The sequence below is a fragment of the Filicampus tigris genome, chromosome 4 (assembly GCF_054856515.1).
Source record: "Filicampus tigris isolate MCC_2025a chromosome 4, RoL_Ftig_1.0, whole genome shotgun sequence".
Lineage (NCBI taxonomy): Eukaryota > Metazoa > Chordata > Actinopteri > Syngnathiformes > Syngnathidae > Filicampus > Filicampus tigris.
The window spans coordinates 30,125,481-30,149,247 of NC_141220.1; the positions used below are offsets into that span (position 1 = coordinate 30,125,481).

Sequence of the window (23,767 nt, forward strand, 5' to 3'; positions counted from 1 at the left end):
ACCATGCTAAAAACGTTCAAATCGGCACGTTCGATTTCGTTAGATCGAAGTGTAGCCCAGTTGTACTTTCTGTATTGTGTTCTGCTTGTACATTCTCTTCGTATTTGTAGTTTCTGTTCCTCTTCTCTTCGTATTAAGATCCCTGTTTTCCGGTGGTTACTTCCGTGTTTGTCGTGCGGTCACGTGAGTAGCGCCTTCAATCCAATTGCTGGAATGCGGAAGCGATTGTCCGCTGGCCGAGGAGGAAGTGACACATTTGCTTTCAACTTTTCCCATAGGTACAATTTGGATTGAACTCTTCTGCGCAATGTATTGACTTTCGTGTGTATATTGAAGCTCGGTATTATTGTTTGAGCTGCGCTTACTGTTTCAGTGGTTCAAAATAACATTAGGCTACGTATCTTCTGGAAAAAGTTTGAGAGCCTTGAATCGTCACGACATTCCAGTGCCATTAAAACCAACCACCTTGTCCTTCGTCTGCATGTGATCTTGCATACCAAAGCTTGTGTTTACAAACACAGAGACGAAAAACAAAAGAGCACATTCCAGTTGGCAAAACCAAAAGAGACGTCACGCTCACAGGGCAACTTGTGGGAACTGGAAAGCGAAAGCTTAAAAAAAAAAAAAAAAAACAATTGGAAGAAAACCAATGAAGTCTGCCCGGCCTTAATGCACGTGCATATGTTTGTGCACAATGTGCAGCTCTACGTGCCGTGTGTGCTCGAGGCTGGCCCCGCCCGCTGGGCGTGACGTCAGCGGGCAGGATGTCGCTGGCTGGTGGCGTTCAGTTGTCGAAATGGCAGCGCTGAGACAGGATCGTCGCTACGGGCTCTCCTGCGGCAAAATCCACAAAAGTAGCCCCAGTCGAACACTCTATCACGTCAAGCTCACTGACACCGCCATCCGAACCCTCGAAACCTACCAGAACCTGAAGGTAAGACAAATTATCGTCTTATGCGGCTTTTGTGTTGTTGTTTTTTGGGTGGGGGGGAGGGGGGGATGTTCGTTTGAATGTTTTTCGATTTATTTTTATTTTTTTTTTAAACCCTTCTCTCTCTTTTTTTTAACCGTTCCCAAGTCCAGAAGCTGTTAAAGTCCTGGGAACTAGTTTTCTTGCGCTAATGATGGTGGTAAAAGTTCAAAATAGAAACGTTCAAACGCCGTCGGAGAAAGCAGTGCTGGGAAAACGTGCTGTTGTTTTTGCTGTTAAATAAACACAAGCTTGGCTTCTTTGGATCATAACACGGCGCCGCAAATAGACTTGGAGGAATGAATGGATTTGATGGAATTCTTCCCCTTTAAGCCTTCAAAACAATTTGTTTTTGCGCAAAAAGAAAAGCCGATCTAATTTAGTATTGCGTTTTTTTTTGTTTTTTTTTACCAAAGTATAATCCCCACACGCAACAGCCTCCCAACCCCCCCAAAAGTTGCTATATGTCAAGAGCTTGGTAATAATAATGTCCTGCTGTTTTCCTATTCAGTTAACGCACATCAGTTCAGTCAGTATCAGTTTACACCAAGTACCAAGCATTCAAATACAGTAGTAGTTAATCCACAAAAAAGAAAAAAAAGGTTTTATTCCTAAAGGGCGGGCTATACTCAATTTTAATGCAAGCTACCGTCTGTAACATTATGCAAAGTTTGAACTTTCACACTGCACTTAAATGTAGGAAAACGAAAAAACTGTACTTGAATCCAAACCAATTGAGCATAAAGGTAAACCTTGTACCTCAATAAGGGTAAAAAAAAAAACAGTTCTTAATGCAAATTTATTGCAGTAAAAACTTTAAATGCAAGTGAACTGCACTTATGGCAGCAATTCTTTGGTTTTAAATAAAAATTGTATCCAAGTAAGTTGAGAAACAAGCTTGCCTTCAAGCCTAAATGCAAATGTGTTGTGCCAAAAAGTTAACTTCAAGTCAACTGTGCTTGGACAGTGATTCTTTGGCATGCTCTTTCAAGTCAACCATTACCAGTCAGTCCTCCCTCTTTTAAAAAATATGTTTTTCCTATTTAACTGCATGTAAATAATCATTCAATTCAAATGCTTATTGCACAAAATGTAACAAAAAAGTTGTACTTATATAAAAAGAAAACTATTCTTCAAGCTTAAAGGCAAATGCATTGCGCTAAAAAGTTCAGTACAACTGACTCGTACTCAGACAGTGATTCATCGGTCGACCACTAGAGGCGCTCACAGTGTTGAATGAATACATGTCACTGTCAATGCGAACGTATTCACAAGTTCAACACAGAGGAACTGTACTCCGTAGTCTTCGTTGGTCTCCAAAAAGAGCAAGATGTGATGTGGCAAGGGCGGCTGTCGGTGCGCATTGGGTGGCACTGGGGGCTGGCGTCGTGTGTGTTATTGTTTGCCATTTAGCCTCTCTCGCTACTGGAAGCGTGCCCAGCTCACTGGGACTCACTGGGCTGTGAAGCGCAGCTCCAAACTGCACCTTTGCAACGACAACAACAACAACAACAACAAAACTCCAAAAGTTTCCCATGTCACGCACCGCCGCACACGAGATGTTGTTACATTTGCACGATTGGCCGTTGGAGACAAGGGGCCGCATGGCGGGTTTGTCCTCCGGAGGCCCAGATGGGAAAAAAAGAAGAAAAAAAAACACCACTGCTACATACTTGTCACTTGAGCAGAACCAAGAAAATATACTTGTCAATAGCTGACACGGTTCAGTCTATGACTAGACAAAGGTCCAGTGAGCTCTGTGCTTGAAAATATTGATTTATGGGAAAATAACTAACACCCCCCCCCCAAAAGAAAAACACAAAAACAAACAGATACTGAAATGCTCAATGAAGCCACTAATTCCTTTCGACTCAATTAAGTGCCTAATGACTGGCAGTGTAATCAAAGCAATGCTCAGCTCAAATGGCGTTTTTCCACAATTGTGAGTTCTTCTCACTAGGGCCAATTCCACCGTTACAGCATACGCATAGCGAGCTAGCTAGACGTCCTCCAGTCTATGAAAAAGCTTCCCTGGTTGGCGCAATTTACAGAACAGCTCAGTGAGGTTATTTTTTTCAGTTGTCACCCAAGGAGGCGATCCCACGAGCGAGCCAGGCGAGAAGAACCCCCGCCAGGCAAGAGGAACCCCCGAAAGCTTGTTAGCTCGCAAACTAACAGCTCACTTTTTCCATCATTCAAATTTGGCAGAGTTGTTAACAGCACCGCTCTGCGTGCCCTGTCAAATTGACCAGATATACTGTATCTGTCTTCACTTTACCGGGACTTTCGTGGATTACTCAAAGAATTACGTTCACGAAAACAATTACTTCATTTATATTTACAACCACTCGGAAAGAAGCTGCTTTATTCCCCCTTGTGGCGATCCGTCAAAGAAAGGCAAGGCAATTTTGGGCCAATTAACAATTCATTTCTTACAGGCCCCTTCTTATTATTCCGCGCAATATGGCGTTGACTGGCAGTGAAGAAAATCAGAACAATGCTCCACAAGAGGGAAGGTATTTCCCCAAAGCATTAAGAATAAATGAAAAGCCCGGCGCGGCTGTACTTCACAGATCATCGTCTCATCCTATTAAGCATGTATCATGTAGCCTCAATGCCACAACCTGGGTTTTGTTTTTCTTTTTGTTTTTTTACATTTTTGAAATATTTCTTCATCAGCAGGGGGGCAAAGGGAAAAGTATTAGTGGGCTTATGGCAGCCCCGCTTGTAAAAGGAAAAGGGAAGAAAAACCCTTTCAATGCATCTAATTGGTTTCAGAAGGAGGTTTGTGTGTCCTCGGGGATCCCCCCGTGGCCTTTTTTGGCTTCATCGTTTGGTGAAGAAATCGGCTGCAATGGCCGGCCGCCCCTCCCCCGACCCGCAAAGACACTCAAATGACACGAGCAAAGTTGTCTGCGCAGTGATTAATCACACATTCCTGGCAAGGCGAAGCCCAGAAAGCTCCCACGTGGAGACGCTGAATGCGGCGATCGGGAGGCCGCTGCCTTCGTGGCCGTTGCGGTGACCGCACAGCTAGGTTCACTCGTCATGAATCACAATTGCCAGAAGGGCGGGGGGCGGGGCGTGCTAAAGATGTCAAGATCTGTCCTCTTCTCATTGACATAGCAGGTGATCGACACCCATAGTGCATCATGTCGGCATTAGAAACATGCTCCGGCTGTTATTTATTTACTTTTGAATGGGTTGGCGCTGGTGGGAAAGGAGAGCCACACTCACTGGTGCACTTCTCAGGAATGGGATGAACGCCCCGCGGGAGAAGCTGCAGTCCGCCACAGCTCTCGCCCACCAGGCTCCGCCTCTTCAAGGCACATGCATGTACACAAACGCCGCTCCAATCCATACAGTGCCATTTTAGGCTTGCGCTTTTTTTGCCGTGTTGAAATACTTTTGCAATGTGTTCAAACGTTGTGTTGTCCTACGTTTGAATGCGTTGAAAGCAAATGGTCCCTCGGTGGCAGATTTGGACTTGTTGCGGGAGGCTTTGGAACATATCGCTAGGATAAACGAGTTCATTGGACAGGTTTGAAAATGACAAAAGTCAAGCGTGCGTGCTAAACACGACGAAACACAAATTCAAAATCATTTATTGATGATTTACAAAAAATGTAAAAGTGTATATTTGTTCATGAATCTCACTGGGTGGGCAGTCTGTCAATCTGGGTGGGCTGGTGCGCACCCGGGCCCACCCGTGGCTCCGCCCCTGCTTACAATGCCCATCAAAAGCAAAACACGCCGGCGATTGTTTTGCTCTTGACCTCATGGGCAGAGATGCGCACGGGAGTTTTTGTCACGATCGGCGGTGGTTTTCTGACACAAACCGACCTTGAGCTTTTTTCCACGCGGCGTTTTGGCGTGTCCCGGCGCGTAGCCGTTCCGCACAACTCCGGGCGAGAAATACAGCGCGTCGTCCTCGGAAATAGCCAACGGCGCCACAATGCCTCGCCGGTGCCGCCGGTTGACGGCGCCTTTCCGAAGACCGTCTTTGCTTGACTCCAACCGCGCGTGGCTATTAGTGCCGGTGCGGGCCAATGGGACCCTGTTCATCGTCGAGGCTCATTTGCGCAGAGGTGGACAATGTTGCCGCCAGCTCATTTAAATGCCGCGGCGCAGCACCAAGAGCCAATCTGCTGTGCCTCCTTTGTGAACTGAAGGCCGGATGATCCGTTCGATGCTCCCTGTTTTAGCCGCTGGCAATCCTTCAGTCTTGTAGGGCGGGTCTGCGGTATGGAGCAAGGCTTGCGTACGTCCGCTCGATGGCTGAATGTCTGACTTGTGGCTCTTTTGTCTTGTAGGCATCGCTAGCCCATCAGACCTCCATTTGCTTGCAAGGAAGCCAGGGGGTAAGTGAGTCCTTCCTTTCACACACGCTCGCCCGCCCGCTCGCTCGCTCTCCAATGCATCAGAAAGCATCAGAAAGCACATTGACTTGTGCACCTGTGGCTGTCGTCAAGCACCTAAGAAGGCCTGACGTGCGCAGCCTCAAAGAGGCGGACCTTGCGACTCGTCAGGCGCCGCCATTGTCGGCTGGTTTTGGCCGCCGCAAACATGCCGAGCGTTCAGGAGAGGTTGTCGCTTAGCTCGGCGGCGCTGTCCCGCGGCAAATATCTTGCAAGAGGACATTCCTGCGGAGGAGCGGCCTGAAGCACAGTCCTGCGCTAGGTTCGGCCGGGCCGCTGCACGTTTAGCCGCCACTCGTCCCCGTCTAAAGCAAGTCCTCCTAATCCCCGCGAGAGCCGATTGCCCGCGCCACCAAAGTCACTTTGCCGTGTCCGGCTCCCGGAAGCCCAAAGACGCGGTACAGCGTACCCGCAGGCTGCTGGCCGGCTTAGTGGGTCAGGGCTGCAACTGGGGAGGCTTTGTTCGGGGCGGGGGGGAGGGATGGGGTTGAGGCGGCCAACCCCAGGGAGCCCCCGCGGCTTCGGGCCTGCCTACGTCTGCGTGCGGCTCTGACTTGCAGTCAGCAACGGGAGCAATGGAATTCTTCTCTGCAAAGTCCATCCCCAATAGTTGTGCGGTAGAAAAGAAGACGCGCCGCTTCTGCGTCGCCCTGTGTGGAGCCGGCGCGGACGCGAAGGCCGCCGCGCGGACGCGAAGGCCGCGCGGACGCGAAGGCCGCGCTTTCGTCATTCGCCAGCATTTGCTTGCCACGGGACCTGTTCGAATGGCTTGGAGAAAATCAAGCACGGGACCCTTCCGGGCTCCCGAGCAGTGATGGAAGAGTGCTTGCGAACGCTTGAACTGGTCGCCAACGAGCATGTGCCGCAAGGAAAATGAAGAAGGGGACGCGGTACGAGTCAAGCGGCGCAAGAGTGCAGCGTTTGAAAGGAAACGCTGGACTTTGAAAGGGTGGCCACGCATGAAGGAACACATTCCGAGCGGCTCTGAGGAATTTGCCATCCCCGTGCCGTTGGCCCCTCCCCGCCAGCAGCGTGGCCGTTACCCTGGCCGGAATTTGCGCGAGGCGAGCGCTGAGCCGTCTCGAGCGAGTCGGAGTCGGAGTCGGAGTCGGAGTCGGGTTGGAGGGCGCCTTCCGCAGCAGGGCGCCCCGAGCTTCTGGGAAGTGCCAGCTGCTGCTGCCGCTGCCGCTGCCGCTTGCCCACTGATGGCTGCGCACCTTTGCCACAATGACCATGACGGCTGCTCTCGATTTGGACCATTTGAAGGCCATGTGATTTCTCCCAATAATTCTCACCAATGGTGTCATAAGGTTGCAAACAGGCATTAAATGGCACGTCCATGTCAATACGGCAGACTTCATATCTGCAAGTCTTTCTACTTTCTAGGGATCGCTCGTACGCCAAAGCTAGCAAACGGCGAAGTCGCCGAGCCGAGCGAGTCGTCCGGTAAGCGGAGGGTCGGCAATTGCGTTCCCGCTCTGTCCCAGTCACGTGCGGTCGCGCGCTCGTGCAAGGCGCTCGAGCCACCTTGCCTCCGGCGGCGAATGTTGGCCGGCCCCGCTTGCGCCGGTCAGCCGGCCCCGGGGCAACGTAGTTTGCCGCCGACGCGGCAGTGAGTTCATGTTGATGGAGCCATTGTGAGTGACCAGTTGGGTGGGTTGCGTTGAGGTTGACAGATTAGCCGTGGTTTCCTGGAGAAAGACCGATTCTGCTTGGCAGAACAAGTCAGTACCTTGGGGGATGTTCCGCACTTGCCCATCCCCATCTCCTCATGCGACGAGAGCCGCAGCCGAACTTTGCTGAACTCTGATCAACGACGGAGGATGTCAACAAATCGATCAGTCGAAAGGGAGACGCAATGGGGGGGGAAATCTGCGCTCGCTCCCACCGCATGTCCAACTGCTCCCCTGCGTGGAACATTTGGAAAGGAGGACTATTTAGGGGCGCACCTCATGTACCGACCGGTTTAACTGGAAGCCAGCTCCCACCCCACCCCCATACACACACGCTAACCTTAAGGCCCTGTCTACACGTAGCCGGGGGTTTTGAAAACGCCGGCTATAAGCCTGCGCTTAGCCCAATCATCCACACGTCCCCGGAGTTTTTTTCAGTGAAAACGCAAAACTCCAGCCCGAGTGGAGATCTGCGGATATCTTCGGATATGTCCGGATGAGCGTTTTGCTGCGGACGGTTACACCCGGAGATTTACGTCGTCACCGTGCGACGACAATGTTTTGACGTCATTGCGCGACTTGTGTTTTCGTGCGAGTCAACACGATTTGTCGCGGCGCTGCGTTGGTTACCGCCGTTCTCCACGCGCTTTTTGCTTACTTATCATTTGCGACCGCAACCGACCGCTGCTTCTCGTCGAAAGGTTTAAAAGCAATTCTGACCTCCTGTCGGTTCTCCCGAGCGCGTTTGGCGCCGTGTTTTTGGTTTCGTAGGAGTGACGCCAAAGGACGGAAGTTCCTTCCGAATGGACGGTATTTGGCTAACAACACAAGACGGCCGCTACGGCTGAGTAGGCTCCGATGACAAGACAATGACGACAATGAATGTGTGGGTCCAGACGAGGGCACGAGAAAACGCGCCAGTCAAAGAGCAAAGCTGCCAATGGCGCCTCCCTCGGATACATCCAAAAAAGAAAGAAAGAAGAACTATCCTCTCATCTCTCCCTGCAGATGTTGGGTTTGCCAAAGCACAAGACCGGGGGCTGGGGTGGGGCTTGGATGGGGGTGAGCGCTAGATCCCTTTAGTGAAGCTTAAAAGGGTTACAACTCTGGTTAACCCCATCAAAAATGAGAGGCTGTTAATATGCTTGAGGAGTTGAAGAAGGACTTTTTTTTTTTAATTTTACAAGGACATTAGCGATGGCGCCCTTTGTCCTCGATCAACCGCTGAGCACCCTGCAACCCCCTCCCCCCACACCCCCGCGCCCTCGCCCCAGAGATTTTCTGTTCCAGTCCAGTTGACACCTTCCAACGGCTTGAAAGTATTTGACATCTCCAAACACAGAGCGAGCGTGGGGGGGCAGATGCGGCCGTGCCGGCTGGCGCCACAGAGCCACTTATTGTATCAACCTTCTTGCTCGGGGGGGGGGTCACAGTGCGGGGGGACTGCCGTCCAACGGTCCAAGTGGACAAATGCGCACAATGGCGGGCGGCATTGCATGTGGCGCTTCGTCAGATGGACCTTTGACAAAGATTGACAGATTGACAAAGCTTTTCTTTGAACAATTAAGTCCTCATCAGATTAAATGTGCACACTTGTAATTCAGACACAGCGGAGAAGAAGCCATTTGATGAATTTGATCCGGACCAATACGCCTGCTTCGCATATCTCCGTGCCGACGGGATGCGGAAGAGAACTTCCAAATGACCCAGAGAACATTTGGACTGTGGTCTAACCGTCGACGATGACGCGCAAACTCCACCGCTGTCTTGCGATACAACTTTGGAGCGAGAGCCGGCCGTTTTCAGAAACTTTGCTTTACTTGGGTTTGCGAGCGCAGACATGAGATGCGAGCGCCGTCTGCTGGCACTGAAGTCAAGTCACTCCACAACATGCAGCAGAATTTTGACTCGACGAGGCTTTTATGGCCGCTCACAAGGCCCAAGGTTGCTGTCAAAGTAAACCTCAAACCAAGGGAATTATACTCTGTGTATCGGAAGCGAGCACGTTGCCGCCGCTACCTAAATGCTAACATGCAGTTGGCACACAAGCTAACGAGTGGCATCTACTGTATGCGGCGGTATTGTTACCTGGCAAATTTGAACGCAAACGATGCTGCGACACATGCAGACAGACAATATAACAAGACTCACAGCACAAGCATACAGTGTCATCTCGGTCCTCTACAAAGAACAACTCATATTACCGCTGCACCGAGAAGCCGAGAGAGCTGAGCCGCCAGTGCAATATACCGAATGTCCATTCTATGCCGGCCCTCGGGCGGCCGAGTTACGCACGACGGAACGAGCGGCGTATTGTGAGCATCGGTGTGACCGGTGCCCGTGCAAGTCGTGTTACAAATGGGACGGGCATAATCACGCTCATCGACTCAAAAGAGCCAGTAACGAGATTTGTCTGCAAACATCTTCTACACGTTGGAGATAACTGCTCACAAGCGCTGCAGCCCGCAACGAGGCAGTACGCCGTTGTGGAGTTGGAGCACGAAACAACTTGCAACAGCAACTCAGTTTTCCAGATTTTTCAATGACACGGCCTCCAAGACGGCAGAGCCGCCCGCCGTCACAATGTGGTGTCAAGACCGAAACGTATCAAACGTTTCATCAGACAGGCCGCTTTGGCCAAACGAGCCGCGACAATTGTTTGCTTTCAACGAGGTCACAGATGCGGACGTTTGAAAGTTCGCACCTTGGCGCCAGTTCAACGCAAAACTAGGAAATACACCGGGGTATGATTTTTTTTCTTTTTCTTTTTTTTTAACCAAATGACCACATTGCTAGGATTATTTCATGTCAGCTGTTTACATAGACACATTGATAGGAAACATTTATTTGATAAGGTCAGTCTGATTGGGTGCTGATGTTGCCCATGCACGATGTTTCAGAAGCATGTCTTTCCTAAATACGCAATCAGCGACGATCACTCGCACAAAAGCATCGAGAGAAACAGCGCGTCCGATGAAAGCGTGTCAAAGAGTTTGTTTGGTTTGTCAGCCGAAAACAGGCTTGAGGACATGTCGGGTGTTCACATTCAACCTTTGAATTCAGTTCAGAGTCCGGCGGAGCTGTTACGTAACTCTTGGGATTATACAAGTGGCCATGTAACATGGAAGTGAGCTAGATCCGGCAGTGATAAAAATGTCAGCCGGCGCAACGGTCGACGGAACATTTGTCAGCAAAGCAAATAGGCACCTGGGAGCCTTTGGGCTCGGATCCCCAATACCGGTCGCATTTGCCACCGGCCGCAACGCTCCGCTTGTACACGATCCGCAAGTGGCGTTCGGGACCTCTGCGGGTGAAATGACAGAGGGCGTGAAGCTCGAGAGGGAAGCTGCGGTTAAAACGGGCGGGGGCCGCCTGGAAAGTGGAATCTGACCCGAGCGACATTGATTAGAATGAGAATGCCAAGTGCGCGCGGTGGCGCGGAGAAGGACGTGGGGGTGAGCCGGCGGAAGCGTCGCGGGCGGGGGAGCCCGCAGCTCCGGTCGCGTCGGCACCGTTGCAATGCCAAAAGCTCCCCTGTCTGGAGACCTTCTGTCCTTTGCTTACTTTTCAGCATTTCTGCGACTTGTTGCTTGCAATTGTGGTCAGGGCGGCTGGCGGGTGGCTCTCAAAGCACTGCGTCCAGACGACAAGGCCCACCCGTCCCCCTCCTGCGCACTTGGATGCTTTCGTGGCTCCTAATTAGCCCCGAGGCCTCCCGCTTGACCACTTTGCAAACGCGCAGACAGAAACGGGGTCAGCTGCGTGTCTCAAGTGGCGTTTTGTGTTGACATGGGCGGGCTTGGACTGCCGAAGCAGAGGCTGATGGGGGAGGGGGACCCCGGAAGGGGAGGGGGGCACGAGAGGCGCAGCTCATTGGCTAGCCGCTCCCCAAAAACACGCTTCTGGCTTTGCTGCATGGCTGGGCATTTGCGACAGCCACGGTCCCGCCTGCCCCATCTGCCGGGGGCACTCGGCTTCCAATCGATCACATGTGAGCCACGGCTCCACAGGCAGCCTGACATTTGTTTTCCTGGAGTCCCCCCGCCCCCCCCCCCCCACAAAAAAATAAATGCCCACGCTGCTTCGGCCTCAGGCGCAGGTACATCAAGTAAACGCAGGAGATGCGACAGACAGAGAGGGAGGGAGGGAGGGAGGGAGGGAGGAAGACAGCAGTTCTCGGCGCTGGTCATCGGTTGGCGCCAATTCACACGAGTAAAAGATGGAGGGAAAGTATGGCTGTCTTCACAACAATCCAGGCCATTCTTTCTATCAGCAAATAGGCTCCGTTTTGAGGGCAAACGTCAGCTGCGGGCGCCGCGGGCGCCGCAGGCGAGCGGCGGGCATATTACCTGCTCGCTAATGACTTTCCCTTCCTTTTAGTGGAAGTAGGTTTTGGGGTCATTTTATGTAACGTGTCCCTGAAAGGGACGCTCGTCACCATGCTGGCTTGTTTGTTGCCACGGCAGCATGGACAGCCCACGAGGAACGAGGATATGGCACAAGTGGAAACCATTGTTATGTTTTGCCTTTCCGACGGGCAAAAGGCGACAGGTCGCCATCCTTGACCCGAGAGGTCCCGTGGCGGCGCAGCGCTAGCATTAGCGATCATTTAGCTTGTGTGAAAAGACAACGGCTAACAAGTCAGGAGCAGTCAAAGAAGTGAGTTGGCTTCATCGAGGGTCTTTGCACACTCGAAATGACTTTGAATCACAGCAGGCTCTGATCGAGGCATGTTGGAGGCCACGAGAGGAGACCTGACGTAGAAAGAAACTTTCAACGGCCGCAAAACGGCGAGGTTCCACTTCAACCACTCGATAACTGTATTTCTCTGCTCCATGTCAATGTCCTGATTTCAACTTTTCCAGTATATGAAGATCCCGACTTTGGACTCTGCCGATGGATTCAGAGTCTTCTCTTTCTACCTGTCCAGCGACAGCAAAGACAAACCCCAGTCCAGCTTCGACTGCATTCATCAGTTTGTTTCAGGGTAAGCAAGGGCGGCCGGCCGGTCCAAGCTACCCGGCGGGCTCTTTCCACCCACCGGCCGTGCGCAAACGAGACTCGTTTATGCGGGTCAACGCTCCAAGCTGGTGCTTGACAATAGAAAGCGGGTCAAGAAGCACTTGACGCCTCAAGCGGTTCTTCACATTTCACAGCCGTGTGGCCACTTTTAGCAGTAGGCGCAAAGCTAAGGGCGCGAAAGGCTTTGAGACATGTCGGGAGGTTGCGCGCAAATCGTCAGTAGTTGAACTTCCGCTTCGTAGGGTCCCGCAGCCCGCTCCCCTGACTGGAAGTTACAATCTCGGAATACTGATGTCACTCATAATGACGGTTTGACCTCGCCCCCCCCCCCGCCCGATGTATTGAAATGGAAATTTGCGGCGGGCCGAACTGCTGCTCTCCGTGAACTGCACTACATCAAAAGAACTCGTTAAGGACAGCGCGCCCTCAATGCCTCCGTCCGTCTTTGTTGTCTAGATTTCAAAGACGTGTTCCCAGAAACAATTGTTGATGGTTTTGGACTACCAAAGTCACAAATAGAATTGACTAGACCCGCGCTTGCCGTCAAAGAGACAGTTACGTTACGTTCCTAAAGAGCTCAAAAGCACTAACCAGTAAGGAAAGAGCTCAAAAGCACTAACCGTTACGCGTCCAACGTTGCGCACTCAAGCGACGCTTGACATGGAAGCAGTCCGAGAAGCTTTTGCGGTATTGCCAACGTGATGAGTGGCCGGCGCTGGCTCAGCCAGAGAGCTTGACCCCTTTGTACATGTGTCCTGTCCTGCTTTGGCGCCAAAGAGAGGGCAAGGATCAGCTGGAGGGCCAGGGCAGCATCCAGGACAAGATCACCGTTTGCGCCACAGACGACTCCTACCAGGCCACGCGGGAGCGCATGTCCCAGGTGGAGAAGGACATCTGGAGCCGCTCGGCCATCGAGATCAAACCGGGGCCAAGTAAGTGCCGCCTTCTTCCGTCCAGCCCTCGCTCGCTACGGCAACCAGAGAAAAGTAGCGCTCCGTCACCTGCCTTGACTCGCGTATGAATTGAAGCGCCACCCCCTTCTTCAAGGGGAAGTCGGCGCAAACATTTTCCTTCCGATATGTTGGAAGCACCTCCGCCGGTCGAAGCGTCCTCTTTGGATGAATTTGCCGTTTGCGAGTCCAAGTGTACTTTTGCACTTCTGCGTGCCTCTTTGTCAGATCCACATTTGGATATTGAGCAGATTGCTCAGGCGCCCACCGACACGACGACGGCCTTTCGCTTAACCGCCATCGGGCGTCATACTGATGGGGGATTTGCCGAAAAACGTCATTGCAGCGGCTGAGGTTTAGTCCGCGCGATGCAACATTTGGAAGTCTCTTCTTGAGAAGACGCCGTAATTAGGTCGGGACATGCGGAAGAGAAACGGACATGGCCCTAAAGTCTAATCCAATAATATATCATCCATGACGACATGCTGCGTGGAGCACAATGCTGGTTGGTTGCATGACAGGCAAGCCGTGCGCACGCATGTAAGCCGGTAGGTTTTTCTATGCAGGGGGGGAGTGAGACGTCCGAGTGGGCTCCTCGCCGTCCCAATAAATGGATCCTTGTCGGCGTCGTATGCGCTAGCGTGTGCGTGTAATGCGCTAACGGGGCCATTCCTTTGCCGGGGGAATACTTGGTACTCGCTCAAATGTCAACAATAAGTCGCAGATGTTGACTAAACGTTGCACTTACTGAACAGGCATCCAGGAGGACCATAACCTGAAATGTGGTGCACAATTACACGAGGTAGCCTGTGCTGCATCTGCGCTCAGACTTTCTGAGGGCAACAAAGTGTCACCATTGAGCTATTTATACGTCTAGGCAAAGTGGATATAGAAAGGCTCAAGGTAGAAAGTTTTCCTTGCTGCTTTTCACATTGTGTCACCACCGTTGTCACCACTTGTGACATTTGACTCCATTTTGCCAATATCACATGACCGCACTCACACAAAGTATGGGCAGCCGCAAAGTTCCGCGTTAGGAAGTTTGAATCCCCCACCCCCCCCCCCCCCCCCCCCATTTCCGACCACTTCCGCGTAAGACAAAGCCAAATACTTTGCCAAATCGCCAGTGCAGGGGAAGCAAATGTATTTTTACTGCTCCGGCTAACCGCCAAGCGCGTGTTTCCTCGGAACGTCCCGTTCCGTCTTGGACCTACGGCAGCCTCCCAAGTCCGTCTTAAAGTCGTAATGAGATTATGGAGCGTGCGTATGGAGAAGCAGCGGCGGCTGCCGAGGGTGCGGCAAGAGAAAGAAAGGGCCTCTGTTTGCTTGTTGCTTTAGCTCCTCCGTTTAGCCGGCTGTGGGCTCCCGCTCCTCTCGCGCCGTCGCTGCAACACTTGGCTCGCTGCATTCATGCATTTCAAACGCTTTTTCAAGAAGGGGCCGGCCACATGTACCGCAACGCAGCGCTACCAGTTGCATCAAGCCGTGCATGCGCCTCTCGAGACACAAACTGAACTGACTGTCAGTCAAGCATTTGTAAAACCCAATCCAGGACTTGATTTTGGATATGCTGCTGGGTCTGTTGACAGATCACTTTTCTGACCTCATCTTTTTAAGTCTTGTGCATAGCCGTGAACAAGATTGTTTCATGAATTCGGGACTATCTGTCACTGATCAAACGGGGAGTAACTTCCACAAATGGTCTATGGCGGGGGTGTCCAGCTCCGGTCCTCAAGGGCCGATATTCCTGCCCGTTTTCCAATTCTCCTTGTGGCAACACACAGCACTGATCAGCAAGCTCTGAAGAAGCTTGACAACGATTCTGATCTCTTGAAACCGCTGCGTTGCAACTGGGGTAGATGCAAAACAGGCAGGACACCGGCCCTCGAGTTTGGACACCCCTGCTCTATGGAGAGCTGAGCGCGTGTGCCTTTGTTTTGATCCCAGGCAAGTGCGTGAAGGTGCAGAGGAAGCAGGGGCCGGCGCCGGCGGCGCCGCCTCCGCCACCGCTTTCAGGCTCAGAGAGCAGCAACAAGCACTCCCCCAGCAATAAGAGGAGCCTCGTTCCCAGCCCTGTGGCACACCGGCCCTTGCGGGACCGCATGCTCCATCTGTTGGCCTTAAAACCCTACAAGAAACCCGAGCTGCTGCTGTGGTCGGAGAGAGAACGGGTCAGTCCAAAGGACAAGGCGGACCTGACCTCAGTGCTGGATGAGGTGAGACGTTAAACAACAAGTAGTCCTAGCTGGGTTCTCGCTAGTTCCAGCATTGAAACGGTAGGTGGCTTAGCTTGGACACAAGGCAGTCAAGCGTGGTTTCTCTTGCTCGCGGCACATTCTGAGAAGGGTCTCTGTCGTGCCGTTTGTTGTCGTCGTCGTCAGGTTGGCAAGCTGAACATGAAAGACAACAGCTATTCTCTGAAGGATGAGCTCTACAGACACGTCCAGAGAGACTGGCCTGCTTACGTGGAGGAGGAGAAGCAACTCATCAACAGGCTTCTGATCAGGTGGGCCGGCTTTCGGGGTCAAACAAACCTTTCGCCACTCTGGCTAGCCTTTGCCCCATTTCCACCTTTGGAAATGGCTTCCGAATGCACCTCTTGGTGGGAGCGAGGTTTGGGCAAGTGAGCGACTGTCGGAAGACAACATTGGCAAAATTTAGACAAGCCTTTACCAAACACTGACTTGACTCGATGAATTCAGTGACCGCCGGACGTCTTCAAAGCAGTTCTGCTGAGGAAAATATCCCCCGTACTCAACTCGCCAGCCATGTGTGCCACCTCCGCCGGCTCCTTGTGAGTCTGCCACAAGTGCGTTTTGTATGCGGCTTATCCTTGTGGAACTGCACTCAGATCCACATGATGATTAGGTGGAGGCGTGACCTGTTGCTGGGGGCTGGGGGGAAGTGTAGGAAGCCGATCGAAGGAGCCCAGGAGTCGGTCCTGCAGGCGCTCCAACGTCTGCTGCAGTTTATCGTTCAGCACAACGGCGCGTGTTCAATCTGGGCGGCGTGTTCAATCTGGGCGGCGTGTTCAATCTGGGCGGCGCGGTCCGTCTCGTCCATCCTGCCGGCCGAGACACCAAACAAAACATTGGGCGGAAATGGCATTCTGACGGTCTTGTCAATCGAGGGCCGAAGCTATTTTTAGAACCAACGAGCGTTCCCAATCATCCATCCGTGCTTCTCCCCACGAGGGTGGCGCGGCCCTAGCGCCGAGCCCAACACCGGAGCCTATGCCAGCCAGCGGGCGGGCCACACCCCCGACTGTTCGCCGGCCAACCGCAGACAAACAAATGACGATGGGGGTCCTGAGCGCGTCCGGTCGCGGCTCGCCGCCGGTTAGCCCGAGGGCGGTCCGCGTCTTCGAGTGCTCGTCAGTTGTGGCCGCCGCAGCCGGTGTCCGAATGACTTTACATTGGCTCAACAAAGTGATTCAAAGTGTACCGGTACCTGTGTAGCGTTTACTCCGGACCGCCTGCGGGGGCATCGCAATCCCTTCGAGCGATGGAGCTCATGATGGTTGCTTGACTGTAGACGTGCAGCTGTGCTGTGGAAGCCATTTCTGCTTTGCAAGTGGGCGCGTTGCACTTGATCCTTTTTCAAGTGTGCAAATGATCCAAAACTTTGGACACTGTCCGTCTCTTCTGCACTCTTCCCTCTTGGCCCGTCCATAACATTAGTCGGTGTCCAAAACGGATCACTGCAAAATGTCATGGCAGAAATTTGACTCCCGTCATTTTTTTTTTTTTTTTGTAACTGACTTCAAGCTCAAGTCGGAATGACGGCTTTGTGTCAACGTTGTCCGGAATGCGTTTTTTTAGGAGGAATGAGCGTCGGCTCCTCGTAAATGCACCCACGGCAGCTTTACGAGCCGCTTTCTGCTTCTTCCTGTTTAGCGTTACGGCCCTTTGACCTGCTGCTTACCGTCCGCGTGACGGCGCTTTGTTCTTCATCTTGTCTTCAGGAAACTTCAGCCATTCGACGGCAGTAGCCCGTTGAAAAGTCCCCAAGCCAACCAGCCGGCCCACAAAACTCCCGGGGATTCTCCTTCCCAGCTCAGTCCTGCAAAGACTCTCTCTGCGGTAATTGTTCACCTTCAACACTTTGGATTTTCCCTCACTCTCTCTCACTTGAAAGCAAAGCAAAGCAAAGCAAAGCAAAGCAAAGCAAAGGCACTTTCTGGCGCCACTGACCCATGTTCTGGCTGCTCTTGCTCGCTCCATTTTGCTGCTCATATCCAACCTGTGTTTCCTGCAGAAACGCCCTTTGCCTTTGGATCCATCCAACTTTCAAACGCCCAAAAAGCAAAGACTAATACTCGAGCGTCGCTCGCCGCGGCAGTCTCCGTCCCCCGGAGACGACAGCGCCAACGGGGCCCAAAGCTCCTCCCGCGGCCTCAGCAAAACTAGCAATCGTCTCCAGGCGTGTCCCGAGGCTCTGCGCTCGCCGCGCAAACCGAGCGCATCGTCCAAAGTGGAGAGGACAGAGCCGGCTCGCAGTCCCGAGTGCCCGCACGCGGACTCCGACCCGCAACCGCCCAACGCTCTACACAAGAGGAAGAAGCCCAAAAAGCACAAAGAGAAAGAACGCCAGCGCTTCAAACCAGAGTGGATGGGGAGCAGCCCAGACCTGAAGAACAGCCAAGAAAATCTCAAAGGTAAACTTGAATGATCAAAGAGTTGAATAATCTTCTCCGGTCTTAACTCGTCATCGGTCCCCAGTCTGTTGATGATTGACCGCGCCACAGCTGGGTGAGCTCCGCTCCAGCCAGTCGGACTCGGCAGGTGCGGAGCTGCCGACGTCACCGCCGGCCTCGGATCGCGTTTCCGCGATCAGAAGCTGCCATAAACGATTGTACCCGACTGTTAGATGACGCTCGCCTTACCGCGTTTGCCAAACGGGCTCAAGTGCGTGCTTTCTTCCCAGGAGAGAAAACACCCGTCAGACGCAGCACAAAAGAGGACCTGCCGGATTATTTCTTGTGAGTTGCCACGACTTGCATTTTCTTTTTTTTATTCAGGCATCGAGTTGAAACATGGCATCGGTGTTTCCGCATGAGTCGATATCATCTCATCACCCCAAAGCCGCACTGCTCAACTTCAAAACATTCACATAAAAAAACCCCAAAATAAAACAAAACATATGCCTGCCTTCGCAAATCTCCCCCTTCCATCCATCCATCCATCCATCCATCTGTTCAAGTAGCCCCGCTGCAATGGCAACTCACTCCTCTATCCTAAGGCGCCACCTAGTGGAAGATTTCGGAGGCTCCCTTCCAATAGCGTAGTGTTGCTTTCCTTTCTTTTCCAGGAAATACGGCTCGATTTCAGCACTGGAACAACGCGAGCAATACAAAGCCGACTTCTGTTCCGAGTACGACGAATACCGAGCCCTTCACGACCGCATCGGGGCCATCACGGAGATGTTTGTTCAATTGGGCTCAAAGATCAACACGCTCTCGGCGGGAACGCAAGAGTACAAGGTAGCGCCCGCCCGCCCGCCCGCTTGCCTGACGCCGCCACGTCAGTCCGCTTGCCCTTCTGGTCAAAGCACATCTGATGAGCAAAGCCATTCGCTCTTGCCCGCTTTCAAATCTTTTACAGCTGATGGAGGAGCAAATACTACAAAAGTACCGCAAGTACAAGAAGGTATGTGTCAAATATACAAGCAGTAGGCGGATAGTCGGACCGCTCCGTCGGCTAGGCGGAATGCCCAGCAGACTTGTGCCCTTTGTCTTTGTGTCTTCTAGAAGTTTCCTGGCTACAGGGAAGAAAAGAAGCGATGCGAGTACCTCCATCAGAAACTGTCACACATCAAAGGTCTGATCTCAGACTACGACCGGGCGCAGGAGCTCTCCTCGTAAAACGGCCCCTCCTGACGTGAGAGTGGACCAAAAGACTTGCGGCCCGCCCAAAGACTGCCAGCCCGCCCAAAGACTGCCAGCCCGCCCAAAGACTGCCCGCCCGCCTCGGGTGCCGCAGTCGCTGAAACGCCGCTCGCTTTCCTCCTCCGCATGGAGCAAGGTGGTTCCGAAGGTGGGGCCCCGCCCCGCCAGGTGGTTCCGCAGGTGGGACCCCGCCCCGCCAGGTGGTTCCGCAGGTGGGGCCCCGCCCCGCCAGGTGGTTCCGCAGGTGGGGCCCCGCCCCGCCAGGTGGTTCCGCAGGTGGGGACGCGCCCCGCCCCGCCCCGCCCCGCCGGCTGTTGCCCTTGATGCTTTTGGTGCCGTCAAGGCTGCAAATTGTCCTGCTGTATACTGGGCAGATGTGCAAATGAAAGCCAAGTCCTGTTCCTGACGTTTTCCTGAATTCTCAAATTGAGCGTTCCTGCCAAAATGGTTTTTTCGATTCTCTCTCTTGTCAGAGAGCAACGCGTTGATTCAAAGTATCACATTGATGGTACAATCAGTCTTAGCAGGCAAACAAACGCTATCCGCGCGTACGTGTCAATCAGAGCAATCCATCTCGTTACTTGCCATTCGCTGACTTGACAGGTCGAGTCGCTTTATTGATGAAGGGCAAACTAAGCGCATTTGATTTGTTTGAAGGACTCGGTAGAAAGGAAATGCAAAACGAGACATTCCCGTAGCACGGAGACCCTGCAAAGTTCTCTCGAGATCATTTTCAGTGATCAGTTTGCCATCGGAAATATCATCAGCGGGCCCGTTTCTGCCGGTCATGGACAAAATCTGTCCTTCGTCTACCATCGAGCGTAACGTCCGCCGCATCCGCATCATGTCGCCGAGCACAAGTGGCCTTATTCTTTTTCTTGTGTAAACGCGTCAACTCTGGCTGATCTCGCGCGCCGCTCTCGGCGGGCTTGTTTACCGGCACGCGCTCGCTCCGGAAGGCATGTGGAGCGAGCGGTGCGCCGCAAAGTTATCTGGGTCACCGGGGACGCTTATTTGCCGCTTCAGTAGTGGCGGGAAGCGTTGATTTAGTTGAATGGCGGACACGGGCCGCATGTGACGCCTTATCACGTGAAAAATGGGGGCAGTGCAGAGGAAAGCGCTCAGTCCGCCGCGCAGGTGCCTTTTCAGCAACTTGGCTGACTTGACCGTTCTGTACTTTCAAACTGTTGCCACCAGAAAAGTGCCATCAAGTTGATGTCACCCGCCTTGTCGGACGCAATCGGAGCACTGCGCTGACAGAGAAAAGCCTTCCTTCATTTGGAAGATGGGATACGGCAATTGATGGGCGTGATTTTGCACACGGGTATTCCCAAAAAAGGAGCGAGCCCCGTATTTGCTTCTTTCCGCCAAGGCAACCGTTTCTCCACCTTGGTTTGCTTTGTTGCTACTGGAACAATACTTGAGGCACAAGGAAATGTGGAATGAAATATTTGGTCTGCGGTCAATCCCAGCAAATGGTCCACCTAAGAGAACAAAGCGCTTTTCTCTCTTTGCACAATGACACCTGCGAGTACGGTGAAAGGGAAACGGAATACAGGATATATTTGCCATCTCGACGGCGGATGTGCTATGCAAATGCGGTCGTCGTGACAAAAAAGCTTTCGGGAAAACAAATCGTTTGTTGTCGGACAAAACAATGCAAATAAAGCTCGTGCATTCAAAAATCAGTCCAACCTCACGTTTTCTGTGCTGCAAATTTATCTTCAATCCACGGCAGTGGCTATTCAATCAATTAGACTGGGAGCGAAGGTTCGACGAAAACGCTCCAGTTTCTTTCGAGCTTTCAATTCTGACCATCGTCTTGCGTCCGTCCCGTAAAATGCGCGTTCCGGCTCATTCGCTCGTTGGGCCCATTTCCACTCTGGTGTCTGCCATCTTGTCTTGTCACGGTTGGATTCTCAACTTGGGCTGTACGAGGGTCGCGATGCCAATGAGTGAGGAGAGCAGACCGCAAAAGGCGAGCACGCCGGCATTTGTCTGGTAGACCCCCAACTTGTCCAGCGGCATGGACAGATCACAAAGGTTTCTGATGGCGTCCAAGACGACGGCCGGCTGCCACTTGAAGCTGTGCAGCAGCAGAAAGACAAAGGCGTCCAAATGAGGGAAGAGGACCTCGGCCACTTCGGGGCTCTGGTGAAGGTGTGAGCTCATGTTCTGCCTGAAGCGCGGATCGGCGGCCCTCTGCGCCACGAAGCGGCCGGTGAGGTAAACGTCTCGGGTCAGGCTCATCGCCAGCGAGAGGAGGTAGCATCGCGAGGCGGACGCGCTCCAGCGCCCCTTGTCGATATTGGGAAGAAGGCCCACACTGGCAGCCCACAGCACGTTGTCGCACATCAAGTAGAGCGCCCGGCTGACGTCGGCCGCGGTGAGGCAAAGGCAAAGCACTCGGTCGGAGAGTCGCGCGCTTCGCTTGGCGGCCGCCGCGGCGTTCACGGCGTTCCCCAGCCTGAGCACTGACAAAGACGACAGAAAAAGGGGGGGGGGGGGGGGCTTTACCGCTGTCAACAAGTTGTCGGATCAACAGTACGCAGCCAGCCGCACGACGCCGCGAGTATCGGCTGCGGCCATCTCATCGTGATGCAGACGCTTCAATTTGCATGAAAAACAAGCCTACTCGTGTACTACTCAGCAAACAGACGTGCACGTGAGGTGCAGGCTCTCTTGTCGTTGCAAGCGCCGATGCAGGATCGGTGATTTTTTTTTAAAGGGTGAGTGACACGTGGGAGTCAGCAAAAGGGAGCGTGGCTATTGTGAGCTCAGCTTAGTGGCTGGCTGCTAACTAGCTAACATGATGTCCCAAAAACGCTAGCCAGTCAAAATGATCGGCCGCTTCAAGCCGACAACCGCGCGCCATCAATTTGGAAAAAAAAATGACGGTCGCCAATCTCGTCGAAAATAACTTCAAATAGGACAGAATCGCTTCACTATTTCTCTACCCTTTCATTTCATCTGCCACTGGCCGACAAGGCGCAGTTCAAAATCGCCACCAATAAGCACGTGCAGGCAGAAATCTCGCCAAACTGTCCGTGACGTTTCAAATTTGCCTGAAAATCTCCACTTAAATAGCACAAATGGAACATTATTCACGAGAAGAGAATTTGTTTTTTGGGCTTTTTGACTCACACACGCACCCAGTCCACGCAGCCCAGGGTGTACATCGCCTCGGACCCCAAATCTGCTCGTACAGGCCGCAGCTCAACCGTAACCAAGACAGAGTAGAGGAAATGGTGGATGATGATGATGGTGGTGGTGGTGGTGGTGGTGACAATTAAAAATAAGAATCTTTGGAGACTTTGTGGGTCATTAAAACGCAATGGCAACTTTGGAAATACACCTAGCCGCGCAAAAGCACACAAACAAATTTCAACATCAAACTTTTCATTACAAAACGTTTTTTTTAAAAAACGCCAGCTAGCCTGGTACACGTAACAGTAAATGATTGATTCAAAAGTTCCATGTTCCAAGAGAAAAGGTCAATTATGAGTTGCAAATATTCACCTTCAAAACTCTGAATGTTCATGTGGAATTTTCGAACAAATAACATTGATGATTGAATTCATTCATACTCACACTTTCGTCCAGCACTCATGTTTGCCTCCACACTCTTAAGTTTGGCCACAAGCTCCTTTCGTTGGCAATTATCTCGCAGAGCATACGCAGACAGGGCACACGCATATTGGCTTGCTCTAAAACAATCAGGAAAAAGAGGACAGTTGGTGAAAAATAAATACCGGACTGCCGGAGTCGAGGGCAAGTGCTCCTCCCCCGCAACCTACCTGAAAATACGGTCCCTACCCTGAGTCTGGTTGATTACATTTTGTAGCAAGTCCATAGCTTGATGGTTGGAGAACAACTTCAACTTGCTCTTGTTCCCTTTAAAGCGAATCTTCGTGCACTTAGTAGAATGCCCGGCAATTGTGGTCGGTGTAAATACCGTCTGCAATAACGCTCAGTATTAAGTTGAAGTTTGACACAAATAAATGACACTTCGTATCGACGGTAAGAAAAAAAAAATGAAAAAATGTTAAATTGCGCTCAATTCTTTCTTCTCGTGAGTTCTTGATAAGCAAGTGCGTTTGGTCCAAAGTCGTTTGTTTCAACCCGGAAGTGTAAGGAAGCCGAGAAAGATGTCGTCACGGGCCATACGCGTTAGTGTTGCCAAGGTAACGCTGTAACTACAGAAAAATACAAATGACAAGTATCTATCTATCTATCTATCTATCTATCTATCTATCTATCTATCTATCTATCTATCTATCTATCTATCTATCTATCTATCTATCTATCTATCTTTCTGTCTGTCTGTCTGTCTGTCTGTCTGTCTGTCTGTCTGTCTGTCTGTCTGTCTGTCTGTCTGTCTGTCTGTCTGTCTGTCTGTCTGTCTGTCTGTCTGTCTGTCTGTCTGTCGCTCTGTTCATTTGTCGACTGAGTAGCTTTCCGGTGCAAACGAGACGTGGCGCATTCCCTCCATCTCCCACGCCACCTTTTTTCATACAAAAGGCCAGTGACGCGACAGCAGACTGCCACGGGAAGTTCAGACTGGCTGGCAGCCAAACACTCACTTGTGCATTTCATAATAGAAGGCCAAAATGGTGTTTTATGAAAGTGTGACTTGAGTCACGGTGGTCCTCCAACCTTTGAACCTTTGCCACGGCGCTCTGGGGAGCCTGAGCAAACGAATAGCAGCCATTGCTCAACATTCTGCACGGAATTCAACTTGCTTGAGAAGACGGCTCATTGAGCAAGCTCCTTGTTTGTGTGTGGTTTTTTTTGTATCCGGTGCACACATTCCAGACCCCCGGTGTGTTGCCCTTATCAGGAAAACC

The 23,767-nt window shown here is 52.1% G+C and overlaps 2 protein-coding genes across 3 annotated transcripts; one reads left to right on the top strand and one right to left on the bottom strand.

Moving 5' to 3' along the window:
• Positions 1 to 727: 727 nt before the first annotated feature.
• On the top strand, positions 728 to 20,608 carry LOC147149434 (RNA polymerase II elongation factor ELL). Of its 2 annotated transcripts, XR_015086636.1 has the most exons (13): positions 728 to 934; positions 5,284 to 5,331; positions 11,927 to 12,048; positions 12,861 to 13,015; positions 14,981 to 15,249; positions 15,415 to 15,539; positions 16,998 to 17,115; positions 17,291 to 17,690; positions 17,960 to 18,014; positions 18,344 to 18,515; positions 18,637 to 18,681; positions 18,783 to 19,056; positions 19,121 to 20,608. XR_015086636.1 is itself a non-coding variant. In XM_086029267.1 (12 exons), exons 1-12 carry the CDS (start codon positions 797 to 799, stop codon positions 18,894 to 18,896), a joined length of 1,761 nt encoding a protein of 586 aa, XP_085885393.1. In that variant the 5' UTR covers positions 728 to 796; the 3' UTR covers positions 18,897 to 20,608. The 2 variants fall into 2 exon arrangements, 1 of the variants encoding a protein (XP_085885393.1); XM_086029267.1 differs by having other exon boundaries at positions 18,783 to 20,608.
• pex11a (peroxisomal biogenesis factor 11 alpha) lies at positions 20,274 to 23,381 on the bottom strand. The gene is made up of 3 exons (XM_086029272.1): positions 22,718 to 23,381; positions 22,512 to 22,627; positions 20,274 to 21,394 (listed from the first exon to the last, which is right to left on the bottom strand). Exons 1-3 carry the CDS (start codon positions 22,771 to 22,773, stop codon positions 20,826 to 20,828), a joined length of 741 nt encoding a protein of 246 aa, XP_085885398.1. The 5' UTR covers positions 22,774 to 23,381; the 3' UTR covers positions 20,274 to 20,825.
• Between the last annotated feature and the right edge of the window lie 386 nt (positions 23,382 to 23,767).